The 21,598-nt window shown below is 42.8% G+C and overlaps 1 protein-coding gene across 3 annotated transcripts in view; it reads right to left on the bottom strand.

Annotated features, from left to right (window-relative positions):
- The window catches only part of GASK1B (golgi associated kinase 1B), a 70,274-nt gene extending 50,949 nt beyond the window's left edge, over window positions 1–19,325 (bottom strand). Inside the window, exons 1-3 of one of the 3 annotated variants that reach the window (XM_069558602.1) lie at window positions 19,253–19,325; window positions 18,942–19,000; window positions 16,621–17,764 (exon numbers count right to left, since the gene is read on the bottom strand). In XM_069558602.1, the coding sequence (XP_069414703.1) occupies window positions 16,621–17,530 (910 nt within the window). In that variant the 5' untranslated portion in view covers window positions 17,531–17,764; window positions 18,942–19,000; window positions 19,253–19,325. Of the gene's footprint in view, window positions 1–16,620; window positions 17,765–18,457; window positions 18,812–18,941; window positions 19,001–19,095 lie in introns of those variants that run through there. The other 2 variants (XM_069558604.1, XM_069558601.1) reach the window with 2 other exon arrangements.
- Window positions 19,326–21,598: the final 2,273 nt, after the last annotated feature.

Below are 21,598 nucleotides of genomic sequence, written 5' to 3'. Positions count from 1 at the left end.
CACTAAGAATGAATGCTATACACAGCCTCCTCTACCCTAGTTTACTAAATGCCCTTCACCTTCAACCAGTGACGGGTCTTGTCGAACTATAGGTGGAGTTGTCAGTCTGCATCTATCACTGGGCAAAAATAAGTAAAACATCCTGAGCTCTGAAATCAGAAGCCTTTTTTTATCACATGGGCCAAGTTCCAAGACTTCTTGTGAACAAGACAAAAAGGAAAGTGACAGTTAGTTCAGAGCCTTTCATTAAAAATAACTCCAAAATCTATTAAAGAAAACAAAGACCAGCCAAAACTTGAGGCTCATCTTTGTTACAGGAAACAAATTTCATCCAGTTCCATTGCAACTGTCTAATGCATTGAAGGAAAATTTGAACATTGCAAAACTCTAATCTGCTAAAAGCAGGTGTTGAAGGGGTGTACCTCCCGTGAGAGGGTAGCAGGTGTCTGGTTGTTAACAAATGATCTGCTCTATTTTTTTACAGTGCCTTTCACAGTAGGCTTCTGGTGATTAAAAGTATTAGACAGAAGTGAAAAAAGCAGGTAGGACCTCTTGGCTTAGTGTGCTGGGGGCCAGCGTGAGGAACTCCGCCCATGGCAAAGGTCATGAGGAAGGAGGCTTGGCATACACAAAGGCGTGATCAAGCCTCAGGAAACCCCCTGTTCCCGAGCATCTAACCCCAAAACCAGAGTCTGTTTTATGCTTTCACCTACACCTCTGACTTTACGGGGGGCTCTCCCCGATAACCGTTTCTCTCGGAGAAGGAGTAAACGTGCAGCTCCAAGGCAATAAAAATTCCTGGATGTGACAAGAGTGTTTCAGCTTATGGACTCCTCTGAAGGTTATCTAGCCCGCCTGTATAGGTTCGTCCAGCCACATGTGATTGTTTACAGCCTCCCAACCTGAGAGGCACGAGATGTTTTAGACTTACTAAAGGCAAATTCTTTTGGGGAGTTGGAAATTATTAGTATAGTGGGTTGGTTAGGAATTATATTGGTGAAGGGTTTTTCATTTGTTGTGTCAATAATTGCTGCTAATTCCCTGCCCTGGGTGGGACAAGGATGTCTCAGGTCAAACCTCTCTGCTGGCAGACTAGCTTGTGTAACAGGATTATCCATACTCCTGCCACATGATTGTTTACTACCTCTTAACCATAAACAACACAGAGTTTTGGAGTATTTTGAGAGTCTTAATTAGCATAGGGCTTTTTCTTCTTGTTGAGTCAATGATTGCCGCCAGGCCTCCATATCCTTAGGCACCTGGGAATATATTAATCAATGTATTTGGGATATAGAAAAGGAAATATAGTAGTTTTAAGGTTAGCAATACTAGACTTTTTGAGTTAATGGATTTTCTCTTTTGTAATAGATCACTGTACTTTGTTATAAATCACTGTGTCCTTGCTATGTAAAAATGTAACTTTATCACTATCTTAAGACTAAATAGATCTTAAGGGGAGCATTGGTGAAAGGATTTTTATTTGTTGAGCTGATGTTTGTGCTAAATCTCCATGTTCCCTGCCCTTATAATGAATATAACACATAGGAGAAATAAGTATTAACCTTTAAGATTCATCATGTTAACCTTGGGTTAAATAAATTCCTTTCTTAATTGTAACTCACTACACCCTCACCCTATAGGAATGTAACTTTATTTGGAGGGTGGTGCCTGGTTTAAGAAAAAACACCCTTGGAAGAAATAAGTTTTTTGGTTATCAGAAAGAAAGGATCATAAAATGTCAGCAGGTCTCACTCATGGCCAGAAGATGATGTAATATCCCTAAGACCTTTTTTTTAAACATTTATGTGAAGCACCTGATTTTGATAAAGGTCAGGACTTCTGACCCCCGCGTGACTCTGTATTCATCCCTATGTGTAACAAAAGGTATATAAGCAAACCCCAAAATAAAGAAATCGGATCAGTTTCTGGAAAGACTGATTCCCCCATGTTGTTCTTTCTTGCTCCTCGTTTTTCTGGCTGAATTCCCATCTGGAGCATGGATGCTATTCCACATAATCCAAGTTATTCAGCCTCTTTTCTCCACTAATCTTCCTACTACACTATCCATTTCTAATCTCTCTATATATCTGTAATTAAATATGTATTTTTCCAAAGACACTGACGCCGTCCCCCCACCTTCAAATCACCCTGGATCCACCGGGGCTGGACCCCGGCATTAGTGTTGATGAACATGGACAAGTTAGTTAATGTGAGAGAGGATAAATAAGAATGCAAGATTCTGATGGCCTTGAGGGAGAGGGTAGGGACAGAGAATAAGATACCAGGTTTTTAAACATCCTCTTATTCCAAAAGCATGTACTTACCATTACCCCTTAATCTCTGGACCCATTTTGTCCCTGTGTTTTAGATAGAAAGAGTTCAGAGTGAAGCATACCAAAAATAGAGGACCTACCAGATCCCAGCCCAGGCGAGACCCATGCTGTAGCTAGGAATTCAGCAGAATCAGACAAACACGTGTGTAATGATGATCAGGTTACATGTCTGCCAGTTGAAGAATGTTCTGAAGGGAGTGAATGAAGGACTAAAATAAAGGCTGAGTTCTCAGTGCAAAGACAAGCAAAACAAAAAACTACTGGGCTCCGGAATTGGGCTATAGCCATTGATAAGGAGAAGAACCTTCTCTGAAGAAGAGCTGATCATGTGGGTGGGGTTGAGAAAGAAGTCACAAGTACTGATTGTACCCCTCCTTTTTTTTTGGCTCGTTGGGTCTTCATTGTAGCATGCAGGATCATTAATTGTGGCATGTGGGATCCAGTCCCCAGACCAGGTATAGAACCTGGGTCCCCTACATTGGGAATGCAGTCTTAGCCACAGGACCACCAGGTCAGTCCCAGGGTTCTACTCTTGACAGTATCTCTGGTCTCCATAAGACTGGAGCCCAGTCCCCCAGCCACCCTGACTGAGGCACTGAGCACCCCAAGAGGTAAAAAGACCATCTTCCAAATCTGTCTGGCAGGGTGGTAAGAGATCCAGACAGACACTGAAATACAGCACTGTCACATATTAGGAAGAACCAATTTATATTAGGTTTTTATGATTTTAAAAGGGGAAGGCAACAGAGAGGCAGAATTCCATATATTTTATATGTTAAGAATCTATGCAGACAATCGAGCCCAAATACAAGGTCTTGTTTTAGGAATCCGATTTCTGGGTGATTTAGTTCTTGCAACAAAAAAATAAATGCATTTAGTTACTTTTCTGTTTCACTAGTTTTCTTGAGGTTGAACTGAGTTTAAATAATCTCCACATTTCCTCAAGCATTAGCTAAGCGTGAAGCACTTGTGACTTCCTCCACCACAGACGACTCACACAATCCAAACCATCATTTCCACTTTAAAAAGTGTCATTCTTTGTTCCAAAGCTTTGACTCATGGACAGGAACTTCTGATTTCGAGGTCTGCCCAGGACTTCCGCTATGAAAATGGAAACTTCCAGACTCTTCCTGCCTCAATATTCCACTTTGAAAAACAGGAACCGACCTCAGCTTCAGAGGATCGTGAGGATGGGATCACTGCCAGGCTCCACAGACAATCACATTTTGCCAATAAAGTGTTCATCACATCTGGGTGGTGCAGTCCTGGGTCATTTAGTGTTTGCTAATGTAGATGAAGAACCCATGAACTCTTGACTGGAGTAAGCTTCCTGCAGTCCAAAGCTCATCACATCACCCTACTTCTTCAGACCTATCAATGATTCCCCATGGTCTGTGGGATGAAGTCCATGTCCTTCCATGACACAAACCCAGTCATTCTCCACTCTCCTCCTCCAACCGCTAATCTCCTTTTCCCAGAACTGTTTTCCAGGCATATGCTCTCTCCATCTTTCTACACCCACCCATCTCTCACTTCATCCACAGTCTGACATTACTGCTTCTACATCTTTTTGCAACACCCCTAACTATCCCCCTAAATACACATCCCTCTCTGTGCCTGCAGGGTTCTCCAAAAATATCTCCATTGAGGTCTTTACCTGACCACTCTTGTAGGATAGGTTTGCTTAGCCACCTCCCGCCTTCCAAGCTTGAGCTCTTGAGAACAGGGACTCATCACCAATCATCTTTGGTTCTCCAGCTCCTGACATGATGTCTAGACCAAGCATTCAAATATGCTGATGAATAAGAGTGAATTTTTCAGAATCCCCCACTTTCCATCTCTAGCCTGTAGGTTCTAAGCAATGGTCCATGGCCCCTGAATAAACACTTGGTTGGTGTGACCTCCTAGTAAGTGGTGATTTCACTGTACTCAGAAAGTGAAGAGGAACTAAAGAGCCTCTTGAAGGTGGAAGAGGAGAGTGAAAAGCTGACTTAAAATTCAACATTAAAAATGAAGATCATGGCTTCGGTCCCATCACTCCATGGCATAGAGATAGGGAAACAATGAAAGTGATAGACTTTATTTTCTTGGGCTACAAATCACTGCAGATGGTGACTGCAGCCATGAAATTAAAAGGCGCTTGCTCCTTGGAAGAAAAGCTATGACACACCTAGATAGCATATTAAGAAGCAGAGACATTACTTTGCTGCCAAAGTCTGTATAGTCAAAGCTTTGGTTTTTCCAGTAGTCATGTATGGATATGAAAGTCAGACCATAAAGAAAGCTGAGTCCTGAACAATTGATGCTTTTGAACTGTGGTGTTGGAGAATACTCTTGAGAGTCCCTTGGACTGCAAGGAGATCAAACCAGTTAATCTTAAAGGAAATCAGTCCTGAATATTCATTGGAAGGACTGATGCTGATGCTGAAGCTCCAATACTCTCAGCCACCTGATGTGAAGAGCCGACTCATTAGAAAAAACCCTGATGCAGGGAAAGATTGAGGGCCGGAGGAGAAGGGGACAACAGAGGATGAGATGGTTGGATGGCATTACCGACTCAATAGACATGAGTTTGAGCAAACTCTGGGAGATGGTGAAGGACAGGGAAGCCTGGTGTGCTGCAGTCCATGGGGTCACAAAGAATTGGATATGACTTTGCCACAATGAGGTACCATTTCATGCCAGTCAGAATGGCTGCGATCCAAAAGTCTACCAGCAATAAATGCTGGAGAGGGTGTGGAGAAAAGGGAACCCTCTTACACTGTTGGTGGGAATGCGAACTAGTACAGCCACTATGGAGACCAATGTGGAAATTCCTTTAAAAAACTGGAAATAGAACTGCCTTATGACCCAGCAATCTCACTGCTGGACATACCCACCGAGGAAACCAGAATTGAAAGAGATATGTGTACCCCAATGTTCATCGCAGCACTGTTTATAATAGCCAGGGCATGGAAGCAACCTAGATGTCCATCAGCAGGCAAATAGATAAGAAAGCTGTGGTACATATACACAATGCAGTATTACTCAGCCATTAAAAAGAATGCATTTGAATGAGTTCTGATGAGGTGGATGAAACTGGAGCCTATTATACAGAGTGAAGTAAGCCAGAAAGAAAAACACCAATACAGTATACTAATGCATATATATGGAATTTAGAAAGATGGTAACGATAACCCTGTATGTGAGACAGCAAAAGAGAAACAGATGTATTGAACAGTCTTTTGGACTCTGTGGGAGAGGAAGAGGGTGGGATGATTCGGGAAAATGGCATTGAAACATGTATAATATCATATAAGAAACGAATCACCAGTCCAGGTTCAATGCAGAATACAGGATGCTTGGTGCTGGTGCACTGGGATGACCCAGAGGGATGGTACAGGGAGGGAGGAGGGAGGGGGGTTCAGGATGGGAAACACGTGTACACCCGTGGTGGATTCATGTCGATGTACGGCAAAACCAATACAATATTGTAAAGTAACTAGCCTCCAATTAAAATAAAGAAATTAAAAATTAAAAAAAAAAAAGAACTGGAGATGACTGAGCAACTGAACAACAGTATAAATGGATCAAAAAGAATTAGAGGCCCTTGAGAAGTAGAAGTGGGGGCATCCAGGGGTTCCAGGCCCTCATTCTACCACCCAGCCCCACATCTCCATAATTCTCTGAGACTGGGAATGATAAACACAGAAGTGGTGTAGACACACTGCCTCACTCCTTGTGACCCAAAATCAGTGTCTTGAGAAGGGGACAGTTAAGGCATCCTGGCTCCATTTGGGAATCATGCCAAAAGGCCATGGAGGTAGCAGGTTCTGATGTGGACGCTGACTACCTGGGAAGGCCCAGCCCACACCCGCTGAGAATCCATCAAGGCGAGAGGGTAATGGTGATGGCTCATACAGTGATGAGGATGAGGCTGGGTCCCAGCCCCACCACACACAACCTGCCAGCCTTTGGAGGACATGTTTACTCTCTGAGCCTCGTTTTCCCCACAGGAAACCTGCTCAAGAGTAACTGGTGTGTGCGGCTGCCATACAATTTGGTGAGATGATGAACGTAAAGTGCCTTGCACTCCACAAACAGGAAAAACTGGAATCATCCAAACTGGGATCATCCACCATCCACCCCAAGCACTTTCATTAAATGACAACATGAAGTGCCTGTTTATTTAGTTCACGTAAACATCAATTTAGAGAAACAAACTAAGAAAATCTAAGGAGACATTATCACGAAGAGCTGAATTAGCTTAGAAACCAAATGAAAATAACAGATAGCAATCACTGAGTGTCCTTTTAAGAGGGGTGGCGCTGTTATATATATTTTATCCACATCAGCTCACTCAATGCTCACACCTCGATGAGGTTAGTACCATTACCAATATCATGATACTCTTGAAAAAATAAAATAGGAAAAGATTAAGTCATTTCTCCCAGACCACACAATTCTCAGGTGGTAGAACTTGGCTTCAAATTCAGGGAGTCTAGGCTACCAGTGGTTATGAGCTGAACTGTGTTCCTCCAAAATTCACATGCTGAAGTCCCAACCCCAGCACCTCAGGAGGTGACTGCATTTGGAGAAAGGCCTTTAAAGAGGCAATTAAGAGTGGTCCTAATGCCATATGACTCATGTCCTTAGAAGAAGAGATCTGGAGATTTCCCTAGTGGCTCAGCTGGTAAACATTCCACCTGAAATGTTGGGAAGATCCTCTGGAGAAGGGAAAGGCTACCCACTCCAGTATTCTGGCCTGCCTGGAGAATACCATGGACTATAGTCCATGGGGTGGCAAAGAGTCAGACACGACTGAGCAACTTTCACTTTCACTGATGGTCCAGTGGTTAAGGTTTCTCCTTCCAATGCAGGGGATGCAGGTTCAATTCCGGCTCAGGGAGCTAGGACCCACATGCCTCTTGGCCAAAAAGCCAAAACATAAAAAATAAACAATAGTGTAATAAACTTAAAGACTTAAAAAAAAAACAACTGTGCACATTAAAAAAAAAAAAAACTGTGCACATTAAAAAAAACCCTAAAAAATTTTTTTGAAAAATTTTAGTTTGTTTTTAAATAAAAGAAAAAGAGGAGATTTGGACACAGTGAGGGAATGCAACGGGCCCAGGATCACACAGTTAAGCTCATAGGAGGACGCAGTGAGAAGGTGGCTGTCTACAAGCCAAGGAAGAGGCCTCAAAGGAACCAAACCAGCCGACACCTTGACCTGGAACTTCCAGCCTCCAGAACTGTGAGAAATAAAGGTTTAAGCCATCTGGTCTGTGGTATTTTGTGGTATCAGCCCTACCAAACAGATATGCCAGTCCACGCTGTGAACTGCAAAGCTATTTGAATTTAAAACTCTACGGCTTCTTCCTCATGTTTAGTCACAGATAGGAAGTACACGCTACAAACTACAACTAAACTCAACTGAAATGTCAATATTTGCCCTTTAACTGAGGTCAGCATCTGTGTAGTCCTTAACCCACCTAGAGAAGGCAACAGAGTCAGTCCCAATAGAAAGGTCATGACCTTGGGCTCAGGCTCAAGCTGATCGAATCTTGAAATCAGGGGTCATATGAAGAACCCCTCCAGGCTATGAGCTGTCACGCAGTCCAATACTGTCAGCTCCATGGGGACAGGGCTTCTTGACTGTTCTGCCCACTGATATAGCCCCCAGTGAAGAATGGCTGGCACACAGCAGGTGCTCAATAAATATTTCTTAAAAGAAAAAAGGATAATGTGATGCTGGAGAAGGAAACAGACTGCATGGAACTGAGGAACACGCCATTTTCAGGCTGTGAGCACTGTGGCAACTATTAGCCACTGACCCTTCTAACCCAGCTTCGTGGGAGATCCAGGGGCACCTTCCAGAGGAACAGCAGAGAAGGCTCCCAGGTTCCCCACTTAGCCAATGAAAGTACATGAGCAAACAAGAAATTAGCAGAGCCCAGCCCTGCTTGGAGCCCATGCTCAGTAAACCTGTGTGTGAAGCTGACCAACTCAATTTGATTGCTAAAGAAATAAAACCCTTAAGGCTTTTCTGATAAAGAACACAACGTGTTTTCCTTCCAGCTCCTCAAAACTAAGACATGATTCCTACACTCTTGAGTTAATATTTTAAGAAAGTTTGCACCCGTGTCTGAGATTTCTAGGATTTTGAAGTCAGGGTGTTTCCAAGTAGTATGGGCATCTGAGTGATTTTTATAACTCCCTGCAAAACACCTCTGTCCTTACCTGAGAGCTTGAGACAACATGAATTGTGCAGCTGCGGTCTCCCTGCCCTGGCAGTCACACCATCAGCCAGAAACTCACAGCACTGCTCTCATGGACTCAAGAGGAGAGTGAAAAGTACACAGCATATTTCTCCTGCTTTATGATAAGATGAGGCAACACAAGGAGGAGAACAGTGAGCAACTTGGGATTTACAATGAATTTAAATGGAAGTTGGTGGGGTGCTTGCAGTTTGTCATCCAAGCAGCCTCGACACACAGAATTCCTGGAACAAGGCTACCTTAATTCAGTCTGACAACTCTGTGGCAGTAAAGCAGCATCCTAAAAATAAAGCAAACATAATGCATCTTCCATGCTAGGTATGAAAAATAGTAGGATGCTTAAATGCTACCAAAATGGTAGCCCTTGGGATGCATTTGTGTAGCTGAGCAGACTGCCACAAAGGTTGGCCAAGCTGCTAAGTGGAGGATGACAGGGGCCGCTGGGTTCCTCTGCTCTTTACATGGACATAATCTGCTTTGTCTTGCTTTAGATATATATTTGAAATATTTTTTTTTTTTTAATTTTAAAACTTGTGTTTAGTGATAGAAATGTCTTTATCAGTAACTTTGTTGTCAAATAATAAATTACATATATTTACATTTTCATAGTTCTGACATTATTATAAAATTTAAATCAAGAAATTTTTATTTAGTTTTTCAAGGTTCTTGCCGTTTATTTGAATACAGAATGCTAATGGAATAAACAGCATTCAAGAGAAATTGTACAGACTCAAAAGTTCACAAAAAGTTGCCGAGGACAAAAATAAATCTAAACTGAAAAGACCAAGTTCTTCCTATCCAAAGAATCTGAAGATAATTGGAATGCTTTTCTTTCTTTTTTTTTTTTTTTTGTCTTTAAAATGTTTATTTATTTATTTTTGTTAAAAACTTATCTAAATGTATCAACACCATACAGTATCTGGCAACCTCTGTCATGATTGATGACTTTCCCAAGGACAGTTTGGCAGAAAACATACTAATATGTTCAGTCACATTTACATACGAGTAATTGTTTATGGTAAAACAAGAAAATCTGGGAGGCATTGGCTTGTGTTTAAACAACAATAACCCTTGTAGCCGTGTTTAAAATAGTATGGTCATACTTCCCTTGAGTGAAAATTAGTATCTATATTAAATAGTTGAGTTGAAAAAATAGGTTAAATAGAAAGGTTGGCATAATGGTAAATCAGAAATCACCAGGTTAAAATTTGCACATTGCTGTCACTATCTCATGAGTATATCAAGTTATGTTTGAGCAGCATTGTGGGTAAGAGAAGCAACATGGGAGACTTTAGTATCAGACAGATCTAGGTACAAATTCCACTTCCATTGCTCACTAGCTATGTACCCTTACCAAGTCTCAGGATTCCTATATGTAAAATATTAATACTATCTGCTGTGTGGAATTGTTAAGTAATACAACAGATCAATGACATCAAATGCAGTATAGATGTTCTGTGATACATAACACTAGATTCTTCATAGACTCACAACTAAAAAAATATTTCATTATTACAAACATGGATTTTTTTTCAAAGCCTCTGATGCTGTTTTTCAATTCAGTTTTGTATTTCCCACACAGGTATCATAGGATGGGACTCTGGCCCAGAGGTCATGGCTAGACTTTGTAGGATGGTCCCCTCCTGACCATCCCTACCTAATTACAACCTTACGCTTCCCCAAGTACACCCTTCTTATTTTCTAGGATATATTTGGAGTGACACCTGTCAGAAAATGGTTCAGTATACCGTTCAGGGCCAGTATACCTGCTAATTTCACATATATATATATTTTGGGATTCAAGGAGAAGCATCTAGAATTCATCAAGTTGTACAACCAAGAACCTGACCCCAGATGAACCTTAGCTAGTGGCTCTGGGATGACAGGATCACTTCTGTCAGTTTTACAAACAGACAAGTAAAGAAGTACCTGGAGCTTTATCACTGGGACCTTTTGTCTTTGGAATGAATGGGCAGAAAGCTTCATCTGAGAGGCTGCAACAGGCACATCATTCAATCCCAGCCTCTGATGCTCTTTCTCCCTTTGCACCTTATGGACCCTTTTCACATCAGGCTAATTTACATGACTTTGAGCAAAGGTATTTAACTACACTAGGCCTCTCCTTCTACGTCCACAAAATGTCTCTCATAGAGTACCTGTCATAAAAGTTTAGGAGGATTTAATGAGATAATAGGTGCACAGTACTTACAGCAGTGCCTGGTACGTAGTGACATTCAGTATTATTCTTGCTATGGTTACAGTGCTGTCTCCTTAAGAAATAAAATAGCCCATATTTGGGCATCAGCATGCAAGTCATCAACGTCTAGTTGTGTTAAATAACTGACTAACAAGTACATGAATAGGTTGTGGTGATAGGGAAAGAAGACACACTTAATTAAGGCCCCTGAAATGAATTGGTGAGGAAAGCAGATGATAAACAGGAAGTTACAAGACAAGCGCTTGAATTCTTCCTGGAAAATAAACTCATTGTATGACCTTGAGCTGCTTTCTTCTTATCTTTCTTTCTTCTCAAAATGGAAGTAAGAAAGTGTCTCCTGCATAGGTTTCTTTGAAAGATTAACTGAGATAAGCAAAATATCTGTATTCACCACCCAAGACAGACTAGCCATGTTCTTGTTACCAAGCATAATTTCATTTTCACAAACATTCATCAAAAGTCAGAGAAGAAAAACAGCACTTAGGGCAGATTACTTATAGGACTGTCTCCCTAACCACTCTCCCAGATATTAAAAGCTTTACTCCCAGACCAAGCCAGATCATCAGAAAAATACATACCTGAGTTCTACTGTTCCTGCTATAGAAAACTCAATATCAAATTACATTACAGTATGAGGTTGCTTCCCAGGTGGCTCAGGGGTATGAGGCCACCATACACTATGGTTTGAGGCCACATACATTACGGTATGAGGGGCTTCCCAGGTGATTCAGTAGTAAAGACTCTGCCTGCCAAAAGAGGAGACATTGGCTCGATCTCTGGGTTGGGAAGATACCCTGGAGGAGAAAATGGCAACCCACTCCAATATTCTTGCCTGGAAAATCCCATGGACAGAGGAGCCTGGCGGGTTACAGTCCATGGGGTTGCAAAGAGTTGGATACAACTAAGTGACTGGGCAAACGCGGTTGCAGACCATGTTATATTGATGGTCCTCACAAGAATAAGCTCCATAAACCTTATTATTTGCATAATTCAGAGGCTGCCAAGGACATTTTTCATTACTCTTTTCAATGAGCTATTTATAAGATACTGCAGGAGAAAGACCAGCCTGGATTTAGGACAAAAAAATGGTAGCAGTTGTCCTGAGTTTTGAAAGCCTGAAGCAAAATATAGATTTACTGTTTAGAGTCAGTGGAACAGTGCAAAAATGCATTCTTACATTTATTCAAAAATATTTGCTGAGCACCTACTATGTGCCAGACTCTCCACTGGGATCCAGAAACACAGTGATGAGCAAAACGGGAGATATCTCTGCCTTCACAGACCTAAAGCCTAGTGGGAAGGAAGAGATGATCAACAAGCAATTGTAGTTACAAAACAGTGACACAGAATGAGCCAGAAGCAGATGCTGGGTATCTAGATGAGATCTATCATCACTTTAAGTAGATGCGGAGGCTCAAATAAAGCTAAGCTTGGACCAAGAGAGGCCTAGGAGGACCCCAGAGGGAAGATACACATATCTGTGGAAATCAAAGGGAGAAAGACACAAGTCAGGATAAGGCTAGAGGTAGTACTAGGAACCTAAGACTGTGTATCCCCTACCATAGAACTGATCTATATATGTTCTTTACATCAGTACAACGTCTCCATGAATAGAATCATATTGTGCAGAGTGCTCATGCTGCTGCTGCTGCTAAGTTGCTTCAGTCGTGTCCGACTCTGTGCAACCCCATAGACGGCAGCCCACCAGGCTCCCCCGTCCCTGGGATTCTCCAGGCAAGAACACTGGAGTGGGTTGCCATTTCCTTCTCCAATGCATGAAAGTGAAAGGTGAAAGTGAAGTCATTCAGTCGTGTCCAACTCCTAGCGACCCCATGGACTGCAGCCTTCCAAGCTTCTCCATCCATGGGATTTTCCAGGCAAGAGTACTGGAGTGGGGTGCCATTGCCTTCTCCGAGAGTGCTCATAACTATATCTAAATTAGGTCCTAGCCTCCTGAGGAAATTGGCCTGATTTTATGACTCTCATTAACTACATTCTAGAAGAAAGAATCAAAGAAAGAACAAAGAAATTTCTAGTATTACCTAAAATGCGATCTTTGGTATTTAATTCATCACATAGAGAGTCATGTCAATGCAACCTTGGCAGTTTCTTTCCATGCCACTTACTTCTGAAAGGAGAGGGGAGCACCAGTCTATACTGGGATTATAAATGCCTCCTTCAAATTGAAGGCAACTGCCTTCTTCATTCTCAAAGATGCTGGATATTTGGAGAATGTAATTAGACACCTTAGAGGTATCCTGGCACCTTAGTTTCACTAAGAAAGAAGGACACCTGGGTTTCAGTCCTAGTCCTGTCACATAAAGAAATGTTATGTATCCAGAGAAAACTAATTTGAAAAGACACGTGCACCCCAGTGTTCATAGCAGCAGTATAAGAGCCAAGACATGGAAGCAATCTAAATGTTCATCAACAGAGGAATGGATAAAAATGTGGCACATATATACAATGGAATATTCCTTAACCATAAAAAAGACTGAAATAATACCATTTTCAGCAATATGGATGGACCTAGAGATTATCGTACTAAATACAATAAGCAGACAGACAGAGAAAGACAAACATATGATATCACTTAGATGTGGAACCAGCAAAAAAATGATACAAATGAACTTACTTACATAACAGAAATAGATTCACAGACATAGAGAACAAATGTATGGTTACCAAAGAGCAGGGCATCTATTAAGAGTTTGGAATTAACAGATACACACTGCTATATAGAAAACAGGTAACCAACAAGGACCTACTGTATAGCACAGAGTATATTTTGTATATTCAAAATCTTTTAAAAAACTATAATGGAAATGAATCTGAAAAGAATATATATGTGTATAAAAAGAATATATATGTGTCTGTATAACTGAATCACTTTGCTGTACACCTGACACTATCACAACACTGTAAATCAACTACACTTCAATTAAAACAAATAAAATGATAGATGAGGCTTGGAGGCTATATGAGTTCATTGAGGCTACTCAATGAAATTGGTATCTCAAGTGATTAGTGTAGTAATACACATAGCCAATATTTACTGAAGGTTTTGGAGAAGGAGATGGCAACCCACTCCAGTATTCTTGCCTGGAGAATTCCATGGACTGTGGAGTCTGGTGGATTACAGTTCATGGGATGGCAAAGAATCAGACACAACTGAGCAACTAACACACACACACACATACACACACACACACACACACACACACTGAAGGTTTTCTATGGATTAACTAACAACAGCCTCATGAGGTGGGTATTGTTTCATGGAGAGTCGCATGACTGGTAAATTCAAACTCAAGCAGTCTGGCTCCAGGGCCCAGGCTTCTAACTCCACCTCACTCTCCCAACTCCATCCAGCATTTTCCCAGGGAATCTGGAAGGACAGATCAGACTATGGTTCCTCGGGATACATTCAAGCATGCATCACCTCATCTCAAGGGCCTTTACAAGGTGAAATGAAAGGCAACAGAGCCTTCCCGGGGTACCCTCTGGGTTGCTGGCGCAGGATAGCCTCAGTGTGTGCCTGCTGTCTCTGTGCTCTCCCAGATCTCCCTTCTCTCCAGGAACTCCTGTCTGGAGGAAGTGATACAGCCACCTAAGCCCAAAGGCGAAGAGCTGATGTCATGAAGTTTGCTGGGCCTGTGCTCAAAACTCAGCTTAGCCATGTACACGAGGCCAATTACTTTGCCTAAATAAGTCTCAGTACAAAAAAGGTCCATCTAGTCAAGACTATGGTTTTTCCAGTGGTCATGTACGGATGTAAGAGTTGGACTGTGAAGAAAGCTGAGCGCCGAAGAATTGATGCTTTTGAACTGCGGTGTTGGCGAAGATTCTTGAGTCCCTTGGACTGCAAGGAGGTCCAACCAGTCCATCCTAAAGGAGATCAGTCCTGGGTGTTCATTGGAAAGACTGATGCTAAAGCTGAAACTCCAATACTTTGGCCACCTCATGCAAAGAGTTGACTCATTGGAAAAGACCCTGATGCTGGGATGGATTGGGGCCAGGAGGAGAAGGGGACGACAGAGGATGAGATGGCTGGATGGCATCACCAACTCGATGCACAAGAGCTTGAATAAACTACGAGTTGGTGATGGACAGGGAGGCCTGGCGTGCTGTGATTCATGGGGTCTCAAAGAGTCGGACATGACTGAGCGACTGAACTGCACTGAACTGAACTGATCTACTAAGTGGAAATAATAACAGTGCCTACCTGCTAGCACTGTTGTGAGAAACATAGGAATCAAGGTGTATATGGACTATATGTCTCAATTTGTGTAGTGTTTAGCAAATAGCAACCACCTGCTAAAAATGAGCTTTTACCAACATTTGATTGAATGTTAGATAAGTTTTCTCACATCAGCCTCCTCCTGGTGAAGACTCTGTGAACTTGAGACATGGAAATACACCTGTGAATCTGAAGCGCTTAGCCATGAACCAGGATGAGTAGGGAATGACCAGTCTTTCTAAGCAAATCACAGGTAGTTCAAGAAATACCCATGCTAAGCCTAAATTACACTCCTGAAGTCAATAAAATGCAGTTTGGCTTTTGACCACTCCCAAGGCTTTAATGCGTTCCAGTCCAGACTCCACAGGGCCTGGGCTGAAATGCTTTTACGGTGACAGGAGGGGGCTTCCCAGGTGACTCTAGTAGTAAAGAACCCACCTGCCACTGCAGGAGACATAAGCAAAGCTGGTTTGATCCCTGAGTTGGGAAGATCCCCTGGAGGAGGGTATGACAACCCACTCCAGTATTCTTGCCTGGAGAATCCCATGGACAGGGGAGCCTGGTGGGCTCCATGGGGTCCATGGGGTTGCAAAGAGTCGGACTTTGCATTCACTGAAGTGACTCAGCACGCACTCACATGGTGACAGGAAGTAAAGAAAGCCTTTGAGCTTACAGTCTCTTTGGGGTTCTTTTTAGCCTCTTGGTCTAGCCTGGATTGAGCTAGTGACAATTTCTGGGATCACTATGCTTTCAAATACAAGTAAGGGACCTACCTTACTTTGTCCTAACACTCCGGAATTGCCTCAGGCACCAGAGAAAATTCTTTCTGTGGCATGAGCACGGCCACACACCAGTCCTGGCCACCTGCAGCCGAAGCAGCTGGCTGTACACCCTGGAACTTGACAAAATGTTTATCACCTGACGGCATCTGGACACTCAGGTGCCATAAACCATAGTCATGGACTTGGAGAACCCACCAGCTGATTAGTTTATCTATGGAACAAATCACCTCTTTTGATCTCATTAGCTTTGTAAATGAAAGCAGTTAAATCCATTGTGAAAAATGAAGGTGTTGAATCTAACATGATCTGGCTCTGGGCCTCTTAAAAGGATTCCATCTGCAGAAAAAAGATATCCCACCTCCCCACCCCCACCTTACTTTTAAAAACTTCCATGCACAACATTCTACTTACTTCCATAGTGGTATCCTATTTAATAATATGCCTTACTGTCCTCAAGTTCTTTTCTTCCACCCCAGCTTCCACTCCTCATCACTGAAATTGCCACTGGCTTTAATTAGGTTTAATAAACCTCTGGGACACAAGGTCAGGGAAACAGAGAGCTCAGATTACCGCTGTGGGGGCTTTCTCTTGCCTGTGGAGGACAGCTTGCATCCTCCCAAAGCTGGGAAAATCAAGGATGCCAACCACGTGGATAGACACGCTGCTGCTACTGTCCAAATGGGAACCGTGGGTGGAGAAAATCATTTAGAAAAAGAGAGGGAGGCAAAAGAGAAAATCAAGCCCAATCCCCGACAGCTGCAAATAACGAAGCCTGGGAAAGGGTTACCTTGGATGAACTCAGACTTCCTGCTCACAGAGGGCAGGGTCCGGTTGAGTCCCAGGATCCTGTCTAGGTGGAAGGCAAACACCTCGCTCATGTCCAGAGACTGCTTGAGCAGCCCGCAGGGGCTGGGGCCGCAGGCGGGCACCGAGGGCCCGGTAGTCCCCTCCAGCACCAGCAGGCGTGCTCCACTCCTGGACTGGGCCGGCTGGAGACCCGCCACAGCGCCGTTGGCCAGCAGGCGCATCTGGCCGATGTCTTCTTTGCTCAGCCACGATGGGGCGCTCTCGCTGTAGATCCTGATGTTGCTCTCCTCGGCCGGGGGCAGCTGCACATCAGCGCCCCCACCTCTCGCTCCCGGACCCTGGATCCACCTCCAGGGTCGCTCCCCAGCCTTGGCCAGGTTTCCTCCTGGGATATGCCCGGGTACTTCTGAATCCATTGCCCTTGCAGCTACCTGAGGCCGAAGGGATGATCCCACCAAAGCCTCGGGCCCCGGGACTCTAGAAGCCACCGCATACTTTTTCCTGCGCTTCGGTTTCACTGTGCCACGTATGTTGGCTGGCTTGCTGCGCTTTGAGCGCAGGGTGATGTACACCACGTTGGGCTGCAGCGTGGTGCCATTGCCCTGGGACTCCGGAGGGGCCAGCGTGCCATCCAGGGGTATCTCAGGGAACGGGGCCTCGGTGGCAGCCCGGCTCTGGTGCGGCCCCTTTCCTGCCGGCCTTGCGTGCTGGACAGAGGCGCGCCCCACCTGGCTGACCAGGAAGCCCAGGTAGATGGCGCAGGCGGTGCCCAGCAGGAGGTTCCTCCGCGTCCTGGGGCGCCGGCTGCTCCAGAGTTTCCGCACTCTCGGGACGCACAGGGAGCAGAGGAACCAGTTTATGAGCTGCCCTGGCTTGTCCGGGCAGCTCATTTCTCCGCGGTGTCCACATGCTGAACAAAGTTTAAACTCGGCCGTTGGTGCCTGCTGACATGAAGCATGGTTTTCTGAATGCAGCTCTCGCCTCCGCTCGGGTGTTTAAGTGGTCTCCAGTGGGTCGAGGTGGAAAGTAGGCGTTGGTGATGGAGCCGGGAAGGCTTCTGACACTGGCCACAACAAACCTTTTACACCGCCATCAGTCTCCCCAAGGAGGAGTCTGACTAGCTCCTGGGAATGGATGGAAAGAGTGCACTGAGTCACAGTCTCAGTTCCTCCACAAGAGGAAATTTTAAAAAACGGGACCCTTTCCTTTCATTACTGTCACCAGTAAATGATTTTTTAAATGGAATTAAAAAACAAACAAGATATTCTATGCATTTGATATTCAGTTGCAATTAGTAAAAACAAACTACCAAAATCCAAGACTGTTTTATAACTTGTAGCTAGAGTCTTTTAATTTGATCCTGAAGGAAAAGCATTAAAATTGGACAAATCCAGGCTTTTCTCTTTGAAATTAAAAAGTGATTTAAGCAAAGCAACAAAGGGTTTTAAAAATCTATAGCTATCTTCTATTTATTTTTAGAAGTCTTGCATTAATTAACTGGGCAGAAGCACCAAGTATTAACATTCAAATTCAGAAATATATTCTCTTGATCTTATAGTACAATCTCTTCTTCATAATACATTTCATTATCTTACATTAAGGGTCATTATACTGTAAAGCCATACATGTTCACATATCTTGGAAGTAATTACATTTATTCGGTCATACACACACAAACATAAACACAAAACACGCATCTAACTGCTTTTTATTCCTTTTCTTTCCACCAAATTCAGCTGAAAGAAAACCCAAAGCTTTCTAGCTGTCTTTTTTCACGTTATTAAAAAGAAGAAGAACTGGTAAGCAACGTTACTTACACAGCTGGCCCCGTGCTTGGCTCCAGGAAGAATGTAATCTCTGACTCTAATGCAAAGAACTTTTAAAGGCTGAGGCATGTAAGTAGAACATATTTCATGGTCAAGAGTGTTCCACATTTCAAATATTTCAGCTCAGCTTTAAAAGTTCCCTTGAAAACTACTGATCGCAAAGCAAAACGGATACTTGTTAACTGGCTGCTGACAACCCACTTTTAAGACATGTGAGGGTTTTTTTTAATATTAAAAAAAATGAATTTTAATTTTAAATTCTGAAAAAAGCAAATGCCGTCCAGAAGCAGTTTTCATTCAAATATTTCTCCACTTATTTTTAACCCCCGGGAGCCCTCTAGTGTCCTGTTTAGAAACAGACTCCTGGAATTCAAAGGCAGGATTTGCTTAGCAGCAGTAGAATAAAGGCCTCCTGAAATGAATGCCATCACCCCAGAGGCCTGGGATTAGAGCATCAGAGTTCCCAGGGACTCACCTTTTCATCCTGGCTGTGTCCAGAGTCACACTGATCTCCCACCTCTTCTGAGAAGTGGCCTAGAAATTCATAAAAAGGTAAGAAAGGGTTAATGCAAATGAGGGTTAAAATAGAACAGGCAAATAGGAGTACACATGGGTAGGAAGACATTTACAGTGTGCCGTTCCACAGTTCAACAGTCACAAAAAGAAAGTTGTGGATTCTCTCTGATTGGAGGTATTTAAAAAACAGGTTAGTGATTGGTTTAGGTGATCTGTGTGTCCTGGCGCAGAGGCAAGGGTTGATGACCTCTGGGTCTCACTTAGACTTACCGTTTTTGCTTCTACAGCAAATAGGATCTAGAAGGCAAACAGGCACACTGGAAGCAGACAGAGAATGACTCCCCTCCCCCCGGAAAAGAAGGTTGTGATATGGGGGTGGGAGAAATTGGAGTATTTTCTGTAATCCTAAAAAGACTACAATTGACAATGCAAAAAAGATCAAGGAATTAGAATATATATAGAAGGAAAGGATTAACTTCCAAGTGATGAAATACCAAAAATTGGAATAGAACTGTTCCTTTAGCACTCAAACTCAGATCTTTCTTCCTCTAGAAGTTTGCCATGTGGAGGAACGGGACAGGACAATTCCAGTACTGACAGTGGCCTAGATATACCTGTAGATTCTGTCTAAACTTCATGAGAATGTAAGCAGCAAATTGATTTCCATTGTACTTCAGTACTCTTTTTAAAATTTTTATATGGGGAGGGAGGTGGGAGGGGGGTTCAGTGTTGGGAACTCATGTACACCTGTGGTGGATTCATGTCAATATATGGCAAAACCAATACAGTATTGTAAACCAAAAAAATAAAAAAATTTAAAAATTAAAAAAAAAGTAAATAAAATTTTTATTGGGGTATAGTTGATTGACAGTGTTTAGTTTCAGGTGTACAACACAGTGATTTAGTTATACATATACATGCATCTATTCTTTTTCAGATTCTTTTCCCATTTAGGGTATTACAGAGTATTGAGTAGAGTTCCCTGTACTATACAGTAGGTCCCTGTTGGTTATCTACTTTATATTTAGCAGTGTGTGCATGCCAATCCCAATCTCCCATTCTAGCCCTCCTCCCTATCTGTCCCCTACTGGTTATCATAAATTTATTCTCTAAATCAGCGAGTCTGTTTCTGTTTCATAAATAAGTTCATTTGTATCATTTTTGGATTCTGCATATAAGCACTATCATGTGATACCTATCTTTCTCTGATTTACTGCACTCAGTATGATAATCTCTAGGTCCATTTATATTTCTGCAAATGGCATTATCTCATCCTTTTTAATAGCTGTTAATAGTCCACCACATATATGTACCACATCATCTTTATCTGCTCCTCTGCTGATGGACATTTAGATTGCTTCCATGTCCTGGATATTGTAAACAGCCATACAGTGAACACCAGGGTACACGTAGTCTTTCAAACCATGTTTTTCTCCAGATATGTGCCCAGGAGTAAGATTGCTGGATTATATGGGAGCAATACTCTTTAAAGCACACCTCCATGAGCACAGAATTACTTTCTAGATAATAAATATTAACTTCTCGAAAGAAAGCTATAACAAAGCTGGTTCGTAAAACTATCTTGTTATTTTCTTGTATTTAGAAGAATAACTGACCTGAGCTCTTTAAAAAGTAAAAGTGAGTGTTCGGCAGAGGCCAGGTTATACTAAGGGGAAAGCTCCACTGTTTCCAAAACTTGTTTTTTTTTTAGTGGATAAATGTATAGAAAGTAGATATGAATTGTCTGAGTTAGTGAACTTGGTTGACTGTCCCTCCTCTCCCCACATTTTTGTCCCTGACACCTCACTGATCGTCTCAGAGGCCCTTCCCAGCCTTGGCCTCCTGACAGGGCGTCAGCATTGCCCCAAGGCAAAGATCTCTGGTAGAGTTAGGAACCAGCTCACAGAATCATGGTTGTAGCTAAGATGCTGATATTAAAAATACACTGGATAAGCAATGCTCAGCAATAAGAATCAGAAAACATTTTTTTGTTCGTTTGTTTTAGTTTTGGGGCTGCATCGGGTCTTTGTTCCTGCATGGGCTTTTTTCTAGTTGCGGAGAGCGGGGGCTACTCTTCGTTGCAGTTCATGGGTTTCTCATTGCAGTGGCTTCTCTTGCTGTGCAGCACAGGCTTTAGCTGCACAAGCTCCAGTAGTTGCTGCAAGCGGGCTAAGTTGCCCCATAGTGTGTGGGATCTTCTCAGATCAGGGATCGAAACTGCACCCCCTGCATTGGCAGGCAGATTATTTACCACTGAGCCACCAGGGAAGCCCCAGAAAGCAATTTGAATCATTCTTCCTACTGCCTATTCAAACCTGCTCTGTGACTAGTATAGCGCTTTTCAACTCCTTTGGATAAAAATTCAGACATAACTTCTCTAGTCAGACTTAGATAATATTTTTAATGTCTCTATTTTAGTCACAGATATACACATATACACACAAACTAATCAAAAGTTAGATTCTATGTAATAGTCAAGATGTTCACATTTATGCTTACAGCATTTCCCCTCTCTGGTAGCTTGCTATTCCTCAGAAAGGATGGCCAAAATCTATAGGAAAAGGAGAAAGGAAATCCACAGGGGGTTGTTTTCTCTGCCTAGCCCTCCTGTACCTG

The sequence above is a fragment of the Ovis canadensis genome, chromosome 17, assembly GCF_042477335.2.
Source record: "Ovis canadensis isolate MfBH-ARS-UI-01 breed Bighorn chromosome 17, ARS-UI_OviCan_v2, whole genome shotgun sequence".
Classification (NCBI taxonomy): domain Eukaryota; kingdom Metazoa; phylum Chordata; class Mammalia; order Artiodactyla; family Bovidae; genus Ovis; species Ovis canadensis.
This window is presented reverse-complemented; position numbering and strand designations above follow the sequence as displayed.